The sequence below is a fragment of the Mixophyes fleayi genome, chromosome 10 (assembly GCF_038048845.1).
Source record: "Mixophyes fleayi isolate aMixFle1 chromosome 10, aMixFle1.hap1, whole genome shotgun sequence".
Taxonomy (NCBI): domain Eukaryota; kingdom Metazoa; phylum Chordata; class Amphibia; order Anura; family Limnodynastidae; genus Mixophyes; species Mixophyes fleayi.
In genome coordinates this window covers 15,444,240-15,458,219 of record NC_134411.1, presented here as the reverse complement: position 1 = coordinate 15,458,219, position 13,980 = coordinate 15,444,240, and the positions used below count along the sequence as shown (strand labels likewise).

General features: G+C 39.7%; 1 protein-coding gene across 5 annotated transcripts in view; it reads right to left on the bottom strand.

The window, feature by feature from the left end:
• Positions 1 to 13,980, bottom strand: part of SYT7 (synaptotagmin 7) — a 259,466-nt gene that overhangs the window by 37,174 nt on the left and 208,312 nt on the right. For all 5 annotated transcript variants that reach the window (XM_075187974.1, XM_075187975.1, XM_075187977.1 and 2 more), the window contains one exon: positions 12,567 to 12,702. In XM_075187974.1, coding sequence (XP_075044075.1) covers positions 12,567 to 12,702 — 136 coding nt within the window. The remainder of the gene's footprint in view (positions 1 to 12,566; positions 12,703 to 13,980) is intronic.

Sequence of the window (13,980 nt, the reverse complement as noted above, 5' to 3'; positions counted from 1 at the left end):
GCTATGTGCTGCCTGTACCATGAGTGTGTGCTGCTACATTGTACACAAACAAACCCTGGTGTCCTCACATCCCTCACCTGCCAGGCTCATTAGGAAGCAGTTGTTTTATTCTCTGCTTCCATCTGGGGTCAGAATTGTGCAGATGTTATTTTTATAATGTGAAATGAGCTCTGGGAATATTCCTCATCACTTATGTGACTTCTCACCAGTCAGAAGGAAGGAACTGGTAAAAACCTGCTTTCCCTCAACATAAAATCATGCTGCTATCTACTTACATTGATAAGTGGGGCACCGGCAAGCGTTACAGCTGCATGCAATAAATAAACTTTATTACATGCAGGAACAGAAGAATGAATTTACGGTAGAACACAAAAGAAAATTATATAGGATTATGTGTTATTAAATATCATTATCTCCACATGCTATACACTAATAGGCTTTATATTATTATTAATGAATATAGGGCCAGCATACCCCTCTGCGCTTTACAATTGGATATATACACCGACCAGCCACAACATTAAAACCACTGGCAAGTGACATCAGTAACATTGATTATCTCATTCCAATGGCACCTGTCAAAGGGTGAGATATATTCCGCAGCAAGTGAACAGTCAGTTCTTGAAGTCGATGTGTTGAAAGCTGCAAAAATGGGCAAGCGTAAGGATCTTTGACAAAGGTCAAATCGTGATGGCTAGACGTCTGGGTCAGAGCATCTCCAAAACGTCAGGTCTTGTGCTGTGTTCCCGGTATGCAGTGGTTAGTACCTACCAAAAGTGGTCCAAGGAAGGACAACCAGCAACAGGGTCAAGGGCTCTCAAGGCTCATTGATGCCCGTCTGGTCCAATCCCACAGAAGAGCTACTGCAGCACAAATTGCTGAAAAAGTTAATGCTGGCTATGATAACAAAAAAGGTGTTAGAACACACAGAGCATCACAGCTAGCTGGGTATGGGGCTGACTCGCCGCAGATCGGTCAGTGTGCCCATGTTGACCTCTGTCCACTGCCTACAATGAGCACGTGTGCACCAGAACTGGATCACGGAGCAGTGGAAGAAGTTGGCCTGGTCTGATGAATCATGTTTCCTTTTAAATCATGTGAATGGCCGGGTGCATCATTTATCTGGGGAAGAGATGGCACCAGGATGCACTATAGGAAGAAGGCAATCTGGCAGAGGCAGCGTGGTGCTCTGGGCAATGTTCTGCTGGGAAACCTTGGGTCCTGGCATTCATGTGGATTTTACGTTGGCATGTACCGCCTACCTAAACGTTGTTGCAGACCAAGTATAGCCCTTAAAGGTGACAGTATTCCCTGATGGCAGTGGCCTCTTTCAGCAGGATAATGCGCCCTGACACACTGCAAAAATTGTTCAGCAATGGTTTGTGGAACAAGACAAAGAGTTCAAGGTGTTGGCTTGGCCTCCAAATTCCCCAAATCTCAATCCGATCATCTGTGGGATGTGCAGGTAATTTTGAATGTACATTTGCATACAGAACAATCCGCCACTTGGGCTCTATCTTGGTCTATTGGCACATTTTTATTAAAAAGAAAATATGTATCTGATTTCATGTTTGTCTTTACTAATGTACTTAATACCATATTCTGTAAAGCAAACACATGGATATAAATATGTGTGCAGCTATGAAAACATGTGTTCATTACACGGCCAATTATGCCCAACGTATTCACTTACATAACCTCTTGTTTATTTTCTCCTAAAATATTTGCTGAGACGAAGACGGGAGAACAGGGATCTAAGGTGTTAAATTACATTGAAGTAAATTAGTCTTAGTCTATAATTTACTAAACAGAAGACGCATAAGGACGTTTTTGCTAATAAAATACATTAAACTTGGACCTGGGCCTACATATTGCACAAGGATGTTATTCCTGCTTTAAATTATGTAATGAGTTAAGTTAGCAGCTTTCTTCTAAAGTGTAAATAAAAAAATTGGATCCTAATCCCTTCTTAAAATGACGCCCCGCTAGTCCTCAATTTTAACCAAATGAACCTAAAATATTTATAAACTGTACCCCCTTGAGCGTTCTGTCCGGTGCGGTCGCCCCTATTGCACAGCCCTAATTACCACAGGCCTAGATTTACATTTTTTGTTGCCTTAATATAACCCCCCCTGTCCCCTCCAGCCAGGCCACGTGTCTGTACCACACTATATCCACACACTACTATCGTAACTCTTCATAGTTTCAGCCACACTATATACTATTTCTATAAAATAAAAACATGGAGTTAGTTCAGTACTATATAGGCCCATGGTTAAATGGTTATAATATGTAAATAAAAATTATTCATATACAAAAACTGATAAAAATAATAACATGGGGCCTGATTCATTAAGGGACTTAAATTAAGAAATTTCTTATTTCAGTCTTCTGGACAAAACCATGTCACAATGCAAGGGGTGCAAATTAGTTTTCTGATTTGCACATAAGTTAAATACTGACTGTTCTTTCATGTAGCACACAAATACTTGATAGCTTATTTGTACACTGAAATTTAAAGTTGATATTTGTGTGCTACATGAAAAAACAGTCAGTATTTAACTTATATAAAAAACAGAAAACAAATTTTCACCCCTTGCATTGTAACATGGTTTTGTCCAGGAGACTTAAATAGGATATTCCTTAATTTAAGATCCTTAATGAATTAGGCCCATCGTGTTGAAAATGAGCAGGCCGACGTCAGGCAGCTTTTCCACAAGTTCAGCCTAGCGAGCAGTAGATAAGTATGCTCACATACATATGGACTAAAACATAGACTGTTAAACAAAACACACACATTTAGTAAAAAGAAAAGGTTAATTGCTATGGCAAAGTCCTACATGGCAGCAGTTTAATGACAATGTTTCTTTCCTTATCTTTTTTCTATTTTATTTATAGATATGATAGGTGTCAGCCACTAATTATTACATTCAAAGTTATTGGCCAGAGAGTGTTGAGCAGTAGGGCGTGAGCAAGTGCTGGTAAGCAATTATTCATTTAGAGTGCTGTGCTAACTTAAGTGCTCACAAATGGTTTGAATAAAGCCCTGCTAGCTGATAACAAGCAGACACAAGCAGCAAATTAATATGTGAACGGAACATTCAGATATAAAAATATACAAAGATACCAGAAAATATTACAATAAGAGAAGACAACCGTGAAACAGACAATACAAAAGGCAAACTAAGTGTATCGGCTGATTATTTCCTGACGTCAAATTCTATGTTTGACTTACTATGTGCAGATACAATAATGGTTGACAGTATGTCAACAATCCTATCATTATTTATATGAATAGACACAGGAAAGGTGAAAAAAACATACAACATGCTGCAAGATCTCATCTCTGCTACACACTTTTTAGAAGATGTGAGTTGTTCACCTTGGGCTTGATTCATTATGGATCTTAACTTAAGAAACTTCTTATTTCAGTCTCCTGGACAAAACCATGTTACAATGCAAGGGGTGCAAATAAGTATTCCGTTTTGCACATAAGTTAAATACTGCCTGTTTTTTCAGGTAGCACACAAATATCAACTTTAAATTTCAGTGCACAAATATGCTATCAAGTATTTGTGTGCTACATGAAAAAACAGTATTCAACTTATGTGCAAAACAGAAAACTAATTTCCACCCCTTGCATTGTAACATGGTTTTGTCCAGGAGACTTAAATAAGAAGTTTCTTAAGTTAAGATCCTTAATGAATCAGGTCCCTCGTTAATTACATTTATATAGTATAAGTAAATAATAAGTTAGCTCTACTGCTCTGACTTTCAGTTGCACATTTAATGCATTATAAAGGGGAGTTAAGGAAGCAGTTTACTATATGCGGTGTATTTTATTAAGTAACTCTGTGCGTTATTTAAACAGGCCACTCTGAGATGGTGCTATCCTTACTTAACTAAGCACTTGCAGGAAGCCTATTAAACATTAATGAAATATGACTCAGACACTAGAGGCGGCAGAGTGAATAATTGGAGAGGTTTATGGACTGACTCGACTTGGAAATAATGTCGCTGATGGAGAAAGTGAGCCATAGCTCGTTGCTTTGGTCCAGAATGTTGTATAAAAGTCTCACCGGGCCACAGGTAAAATAGGGACAGCAAATTGAGGGAAGACACCACATACGGTGTGAACCTGTATCTTATTTAGGGCCAAGTATCAACACTCTGAATTCTTCAGCAGTCATAGTCTAGCATAAGATACTTCATTATAGTACTATATAGTCAAATTCATAGAGAGCTAATGGTTTAGCCAATCACAGTGCTTAGATTTGATGTTAGTAATAAGCCAGATAATACATTTCAGGGACCGCATGGGCAGACCTTTCACGTTCATTCCCTTAATCTCAGTAATACGTTAAGACAATGCATTTAATCAAAGAAAGAGGCACCTATCAGTAATAAATATAGCAACAGGCATTTTAAACAAGTGTTGCAAGCTATAACAAACAGCTGATAATAATGCAGGAAGGAACTAGGGGCTCAGAGCGTGGTTAGCACTTCTGCCTCACAGCACTGGGGTCATGAGTTCGATTCCTGACAATGGCCTTATCTGTGCGGAGTTTGTATGTTTTCCCCGTGTTTGTGTGGGTTTCCTCCGGGTGCTCCGGTTTCCTCCCACACTCCAAAAACATACTGATAGGTTAATTGGCTGCTGTTAAATTGCCCTTAGTCTCTCTCGTTCTGTGTGTGTATATTAGGGGATTTAGATTGTAAGCTCCAATGGGGCAGGGACTGATGTGAATGAGTTCTCTGTACAGCGCTGCGGAATTAGTGGCGCTATATAAATACATAGATGATGATGATGATGATGACTGTTGCCCATCCCTGTGTTTATGTCATTTGTGGAACTAGCTTTTTTCTTATGAGACTCTGTGCAAATCAACAGTGCTCTTTTCCCAGCCAAACAAAGTGATACTTCTGCCTCCTATAATACAATTGTTTCCAATTTAATGAGCTGAGCTACCAACAACCTCTGCTGTCCTCTGCATTGCAAAGATCAAACAAACGTGTCTGAAAACAAACATTTCCCTTCCAGAAATTGAGTTCTTGAAATTAATATTTGCTGCCAATATTTAGAAAAATGATTTATGTTAACTGACTTCTTGTAGTTTGGATGATTGGTAACAGATGGACCATATTTCTCTCTCTGTATTACCTGATACAGTCGCTGTGTGTGGTCAGTATACAGGCATGGACCAAAATCCCCAGTGGTCAGAAGGATGCTCTCCTTTACACTGAACCTCTCACTTTTCTGTGTGTTCATAGTAATGTTTCATTCATTGCAGGCCACTGGGTCTCCCCGCTGGGGGCTGCCACATGTAATAACACTCAGGATTTCCACCTCACTGCTCCATGACTGCTCAACTGAGCCTGCTCCTTGAGAGATGCCTCACAGTCTGCACTGTAAGGGTAAAAGGTGATGGGCAACAAGGTAATTGGACTTTAGAATTAGGAGAATAAGCATCTCCAGTAACCAATACATCTACTGCAGCGAGGGAGAAACCAACGCAGTTATTTCTGTCATTTCATGTTGCATTGACAGTCATCATGTCTGAGTCAATGGGGTATATTTACTAAACTTCGGATTTGAAAAAGTAAAGATGTTGCCTATAGCAACCAATCAGATTCTAGTTATCATTTATTTAGGACATTCTACAAAATGAAAGATAGAATCTGATTGGTTGCTATAGGCAACATCTCCACTTTTTCACACCCGCAGTTTAGTAAATATACCCCCATGTCAATCAATATACCAGACAGCTCAGAATGAATATAACTGTCAGAGCACAGACAGATCCTGGGATAAAGTCCTAGTTCATGAGAAACCTATTACTTTATGTACAAATGTCAGCATCTGTTTTTCCATCACACCCTATGTAAATGCTTTATCTTGTGTGTGAAGATACTGGGTTTTCTGGCCCAATGCTACCCACTTCACGCAGGCTGGCCACCCACGGGTGTCTCTCTATGCCAGGAAGGTCTACTGAGTACCTTCTAGGATTCGTATACTCACTCAGGCAAATGCAGTTAGAAAGTAAAGCAATACATTTACTGTAATAAAAACAATCACTAGATTATTATGTACACACAGTAAATAAATGCCAGACAGGTTTACCACATCATCTGTCCCTTATCCCACTAGCTTAAGGAGTTACAGTCACCTGGCTGTCCAGACTTGACAACCTATGGATCCCTCTACATATCTCGACTCTGGTTGAGAACGACAACTCAAAACCAGATCTTGCACCTTCCAGGAATCAAAACACAGAATGAACACCACCTCTTTCCCTGGAGTGGCTCCTTATATCTAGGGTCAAATTTCCACAGTGCTTTCTCCTCCCTCAGCAAACCCTTGGGTCTCTCTCTCTTTAAACATTGATCATTGCTGGACTAGGGGGTTTGGAGAGGGGAGTGAAGATGAGCTGTGCTTCCACAGAAGCCCCCTGCTGGGATGCAGACAAAACGTCTAGACTAGTCCTATGGAGAACAATGGATACTAATTGGCTTCCCCCACCTCCAAAGATATGGTAGCAGTCAGCCCCTCCTAAAATTAACCCTTTATACTACTTTGTGATGTCACAGGGTCCCCAACTGTTCCATGCTTTCTGTAGAGGAAGGAGTGGGTAGAATGAATGCAGACACCACCTGATACTTACCCATAACCCACCTGGCTTCACTTTAAGGACAATGAATAACAACCTCACTGCCACCAATCAATGTACATATTTACAATGAGCTACAATGCCCCCTTATTCACATGTAATTATACACTGCAGTGGTATTCTGTTGAGCTGGGGAACAAAAGTAAGGGCTATAAAAAGTACATGCTATAATCCACATTTTGTGAGAAACTAGAAACAGGCCGGTTACGGTGTTATCAAACACGTTTCGTCACATTGTGGCTCTCCAGGTCTTACTTGGCAGAAGCCAGAACCTATTTCCAGGTCTATTTGTGGTTTTGTGGCAAGTAGTATAAATAACTTTTTGATACAATATCATTCTTTCAGTTCCGTAAACACAGAGCAGCTGGCTACCTTTTCTGTTTGCGCCATAATAAAAGTGGGAAATCGTTCACAATCGAGGAACATCTTTCAAAATGCACACTTCCTACTAAGTCCTACAATCATTGTAGCCTACTGAGACTATCACTATATAAAGGACTTACTAATAAAATAGGAACACACTATTAAGCTATAGTGATTATTCTCCCATAGGTCAATTAGGCATGCTATAAGGGAAACCCTACCGTTCTGAATAAAAGGAAAAGATTAAGATCACCTCTCCAGTTTATTATATACATCAGTTACGATAAGCAAGGATGATAACAATGGGTGGTACTCGTTATTTCGGCAAGTCTATAACCAACACCGAGTATACAGACAAAAACATTCCGATGACTATAACAGCGACATGAAATAAATGCAGACTTACATTAAAACAGACAGAGAACATTTTCGAAGAGTAAATGCCGTCACTTCAATTTCTCGTCACATAATAGAGCGACACTGAGATTTCTGTACTTAAAGCGGCAGTGGCAGGAGCCTATCCCTAACCCTAACCGTAATCCTAACCCTAATGCTAAATCTAACCCTAATCCTAACCCTAACATAACCCATAACCCTAACACTAACCCTAACCTAAGCCCAAACCTAACCATAACCCTAACCCTAACCCTTAGACTACATTGTCCAGGTCCTGCCATTGCCGCTTTAAATTCTGAAATCTAAATGTTGCTATGTTTTGTGACGTAAAAGTGAAGTGCTGACATGCGCTATGCTCGCAATTTCTATCAGTCTCAATGGCAGTGGCATCGGAAATGTCATCTGTTTGTTTTATTGTAAGTCTGCATTTAATTCATGTCGTTGTTATAGTCACCAGAATTTTTTTGTCTATATACTCGTTGTCGGTAATAGACATGTCGGAATAATGAGTACCACCGGATAAGAATGATAATACTAAATATCTGTGAAAGAGCAATATTCAGTGTACGATTTTTTATGTTATTCTCACTTGCACATCACACATGTTTAATACTTCGCTATTTGTTAACATTAGTTGCACCCAAAATATTAATGACTTACGTATAAAGATTTTGAATTCAAATTTAGAGGATAATTATTTGATGACAACTTTGTCAATTAGAGTATGTTTGTGAGCTGCACAAACTAACTCTTACTGTTCCATACACATACAATTCCTTAAACCTATAAAATTATAGTAATATATAGGAACAAATCATTATAACTATTCTGGGGGGGGGAGGGATCCCTGTCAAAATGATCTCCATATGAAATAATTACAGCTAAAATACAATTCATAGTTTTCAAGAAGGGCACACCGTTAATTACTGTGAGTAGCTTCCATACAGGGATTTAATGAATAAGATCAGAATCTAATATGACTGCTCCCAGTTTTTTAAGAAATAAATGTGCACTGTAAAACTGAACTCTTAACTACATGCAAAGGCATGAATAAGATTATGTTTAGCATTTCAATTTAGGGCATTGGGGATTTTGTAACTTTCCAATGGGACTTGTGAAACTTTAGATCCATACGAATAAGAACTAATAAAAAATGCACCTAGGTTTACATCAAAGTGCATCATTTTGTGGAACGTGATTATTCAAATGATATAAACGGGAGAGAAGAGAGCATGCCTATGGGTGTTTCTTGCAGTGTGGAGGGAGCACAGCCACTCCTCAAAAGGACTTCCTTGTACTAACTCAGAGCAAGTATGAAAGTGCGCCTGTCCAAATTTTTCTGCCCCTCAACACATCCAGCAGGGCGTATTCTAGATTGGGGAGGCCTCTGCCAAGAGTAACGCAGCAGACAGGCACCTGATACGTACAAACAGCAGATATGAACAACGAAGCCCATTGAGACTATGCAGTTTTATTCCTAAAACCTCAGGCCATGTTTCATTTGTGGGTTTTTCTTTTTTCAGAAATAAATTTCCCAACCATATTATTCTCTGCCACCTCTGTTGGATTGCCATTACACCTATCTTGCAAAACTTGCTACCCTCCAGTTTTAGTGTATGTCCTCTGGTTCTAAATCTTCTCTTTCTCTGTAGAATGCTTTCCTCCATTGAATATGAAAGCTTCTAACATGTCTCGTCTCTTCGTTCTGTGTCCCAAGCTGTACATATTGAGGTTCATTAGTCTTTACTAGTAAGTTTGGTGATGTAGACCACTATTTCAATAGCCTTCTTGGCACAATCTCTAATTTATTTGTGATATGGCCCCCAGAACTGAACATAAGGGCTCATGGAAAGTTTGCAGCCCAAACATACATGTAAAATTCCATCCGCAAAATTGTACTCCTAGTTTCATCAAGATATATCTAAAGCATAATGAGACAGGGGTCTCTTCTTTCTGATTGGCTAGAGCGTGAAAAGCTGCTCTGATTGGCTACTTGCATATAGTTCCTAAGTGGGGTAACAATGAACGTCATTGAATCAACCAATCAAGCAGGTCTTGTTCGGTTGCATACGGTTAGGTCATTTGTGTTGCTGCTCTACTAGAAACAATTTGTTTTAACCATTTGATTGCTGAAGATGAAAGAAGAAGGAAAATTAGATGATAGAAAAAGATCCCTCAGCATTCAGGTGTACAATAAAGTGGAAAATGATGAATTGGTGAAACTTTATTTAAAATGTAATAAATTAAAGACTTTAATACTGTACTATATGGCACTACAGGTGCCAGCGGGTCCTAGATACTAGGACATGCTGTCGCTTGTAGTATAACAACCTATCCAACAAGTTTATGGCTGCCAGGGCTTGCTGGAAACAGTAGTGTCATATATTAATATACTATTTTAAACATTTTAACATTATTACCCCAACACCCGCCAACAAAGGGTGTTGATACGACCCCTTTTGCTATCGGAAAGGGGCTGATTTTCCTAAGGGGTGGGCCTGCATTCCCTAGGGAATTCAGACCTCTGTTGAACAGGCTGAGGCTGGTTCCCACTATGAAAGGAATGGGAAAAGCCAAGCCAGTCATAGCCTAGTGCTGGCTGTGGATTTTGCAGGGAGCCCACACATTTTGTACTCCTGCATTAGATGCAACCAGAATAGGCTATACGAGCTGGGGCTTAGTTCACTTTTGGGTGGGAGGGCACGCTGAGTTTTTATTTAATTGTTTTGTGAGCCCCCACAAAACATAGGGAAACAGATGTAGCCGGAGAAGATGCCTAATATCCAAGTCACGATGCCACACTTACGTCCTAACTGTACTTCACCTGCACTTGCATGCCCCCAATCGGCCTCTCTACTTGTGCAAAAATTTTGTCAGTCAACATTCTATGCGTAGTAAAACGCATTGGACTTTTGTGCTCAAATGTTGCACATATGTCAAGGAGGCCCCATAGTATTCTAGATATGGTGTCACCACCTCTTTTTTTCTGCTACTAATTCCTTTTCCTACATAACCTAGCATAACTGGATTTGCCACATCGTCTGACAACCTTTCAGTCACCTGAAATAGTGACCCTTAGGATCCTTCTCTTCTTCATTATCTGCCATTTTTGTACTATTAATACTATATTCTGCCTGTGGACTTTTGAGACCCAAGGGCATGATTTTGGTTTTATTGGCACGACACGGTAGTTGCCACACTTTTGACCATTCCACTAATCCTCCCTGGTGTGTGTACTACTACTATTAGATATTTTTTTACATCAGTCTTCAATGTGGGACAATGTCAAATGCTTTACTAAGGTGTGTTGGGTGGACCATCTAGGTAGAACGATGCAAAGCCATGAAGTCATGCATTGAGCATGGCGTGCTCTTCATACAGGAGGCTCTCTGCATCAACTTCTCCCAACTCCCACATTGGTCACCAGCTGCTACTGGTGCCTCATTGACTATATCTGGGCATTGATTCTGTATTCTACCGTTGAACAGACCAGCAGGATGTACCAAGTTTTCTAACCACTGTATATTGACAATGTTTAAAACAAAGATCAGTTCGGTTTTGATGTGTCTCGCTAAGCTAACCCATGAAGAGTGCTACTTATAAAGATCAGAAGGGGATGGATCCCTAGAGGCCTCTATTAAAATGAGTGCATCACAGCTCAGAGCAATTTGGTTTGGATTTCACATTCCGTGGATATTAAATCTGTTTTTATCAATGCGGCAGAAACACTATCCACCTTCCCTCATTCTCCAAATAGCTTTTAATAAGAAAAAGATGGATTGCAGGCTATTGTTTTAAAGTCTCAAACACCCTTCTTTTTAGCTTCCCTTCACTTCTTTCCTCTGTCTCCTGCCCACCCGTTGCCTATCTCATCCTTCTCCTTGTCTCTGCTTTTTCCATGTGTTCTCTTTGATACAATGTCTTTATTTCCTCAACAAATGGTTCCATCCTAACCCCCTATTCTGTCATTATCAAAGGGGCCCTTTCATCAAGCTCTCTATTTCTTTGAGAAGGCAATTTTCAGTTAATTCAAATGATTCTGCGGCTGCACTTGACTCTCCAAGATAATTACGTATTTATTTGCAACGTAGTAATGAACACCACAATGTTTTCCGGACCAGAGCGGTCCTTCGCCGGAAGATTTTTTTTTATTGCGTGTTCCAGGAGAAAAAATGGATGCCTGCAGGGTGAGTTGCTAATTGCAACATATAACTATTTTTTAAAGAAGGATGTCCCTAATGCAACACTGGTTTCTAGATTTCCTTCCAGTTTTCAGTTCTCCTCTGTGCTTTCTGCAGACATGTATATTAAGTGTAGCCCTGTGTCGGGGACGGGTAAAATATTAAGCAAAACAATTTTATTTAAAAATAAAAGTGCACAAAACTCGGAAACTGATGCTAAAGTTTAAGGAGTTTATTCAAATCAGGGTTTGACATACTACAAACCAAGAAATACTCAGCGGGCGCACATTTAAATCAGGGTCCTAAAGGTTGCAAGACAAGAAATGCTCTGCTGAAGATAATCGATTTTGCCTCTTATAAGATGGTGTAGTACAGTAATTCCATGCATATTATTGTAAAGTTAATTGGAAGAACTTCACTGACTAGTAAATCAGAGACGCTGAGGTCTGCAAATATTCTAAGAAGAATTTGATACAGGAAAGTTAGTATCTTTCGCCAGAGAATGATAGAAGCCAGTGTTTCGTTAGAGGTTTGATAAATTCATATTAAAGGTTTATATCTCACTTACACTCAGACAGACAGTACCACGCATGTTATAAGTACTTATCGTATGTCCAGCACACATACCATTCTCTACACTGGTCTGCATTGTTTTGTTTTTCCTAATTGAATTTAATCTGCCTTTTGCCTGTTTTGTCAACTTTGTTCTATTCCTTATTATAATTATTTGTTTTTCTCCCCCATCTTTTCAGTGTGCTATTTCTCCTCGGTACACGCTGGAGCTGTGCCCAGGAATAAATCCGCTCCCTCCGCTCTGTTTCTCAGTGGCTGCCTATTGATTGAACATAAAATCTGGCAGCGGAGTACAGTCAGGGTGACCTCTGTACTCTGCATACCGCTGGAGCAGCGAGGGTTAACAGGCGCACACATCCACACGAACAAGCTCTCATCTACTCACCATCAGCATCTCGCTGGTCAGTGAATTCACCAGGTCTGACACTGATGAGCGCTGGTCCGTTTTTCGCTCGCTGTCGTCTGGCTGCGCTTGTCCTGGCCCCGCTGTAGTGTTGCCGGTTTTGGCACCTGCTGGTAATCTTAAAGAAGAAAGAGAAAGAGATGTGTTAAAAACGTTGCGTTAAAAACAACTGGACGTGGCCTGGAAAATGGATGTATGGAGGCAAGTGTCTGCCATTCATCTCGAGAGGGTATTGGAATTTGCCCAAGTGGACCTTTCACATTAAACTAAACATTCCGTGACATTTAGCAGACTTATTGAAAGCCCTCTAAGTACTGTAGTTAAGGGGGCTGCATAAGCCAGTTATTCCCGCAGTTATAGGTCAGTCAATTTGCCTCTAGCTCTTTGGAAAAGGAATTATGAGTAATTGTAGAATGCTACATGCTTTATATAGAATATGTTTATACCAAGAGAAAAATGGTTTGCATGATAATAATTCTCAGGAAATGCGCAGATATTGAGGACGTTCTATCCCTTATTTATCTGTCAAGGTTTGTTAAGTCAGTCAGTGCCCAAGCAGTCATGCACACATGACTGACTATTAAGGATTTACTGATATAACAAACCCTAGAGGCTTCTCTAGCATTTGTAGACATGGCTGCTCCGAAGCTAAGGCCCTGTGTTGGCTGCATCTATTAAGTTTACTCTCCCATACTGGAGCTCAGCATGGTCTGTGTTTCTGTATGTTCTATCCAGAGGTCAGGCTCAGCTGTCCAGTACAGCAAGTCAAATATCCACAGTAAAATTAAAGATTGACATCTAATGATGTGCTGTTTGTGGAAAAATTCAAACTTACAGACATTTCAAGGTTTATTCCTAATGCATATAGTTCATTTCAATAGAGAGATATCTATCTATCTATCTGTCTATCTATCTATCTATCTTATAAAGAGATGAGTCTATTTTTATTATTTATAACATACTTAAACTATTGTGGGCTTTATAACGGGGACCTGTCACCCTACATAAATCATGATGCTATATAAGTATTTACGTAGAGTAGAGAAACTTACAATTTAGACAACTGCAAATCTTACAGGTAAACTACTTTAATAACTTTGGTTACCTCTGGAGACAAATTGGTCTCTTCTTTTTCATTTGCATGCAATGACTGTGTCAAATTAGCCAGCTACATAACTAAAGTAACTGCATAACATCATAGATAGGTAGACTAATAAAGTGGTTTGTGTAAGCTAGAGTTGAGCAATCACTGGCTATTCAAACTATAAACCCTAGTGTGCTTTATCCAGTTAGATGACCAAGTATATTCAGAGTTGCAATGGTCTAAGCTAATGGTTTGTGATAACTATCTTTTATGGGACTATGTGGGTTGTTGAGATGTAAAACTAAATACTAG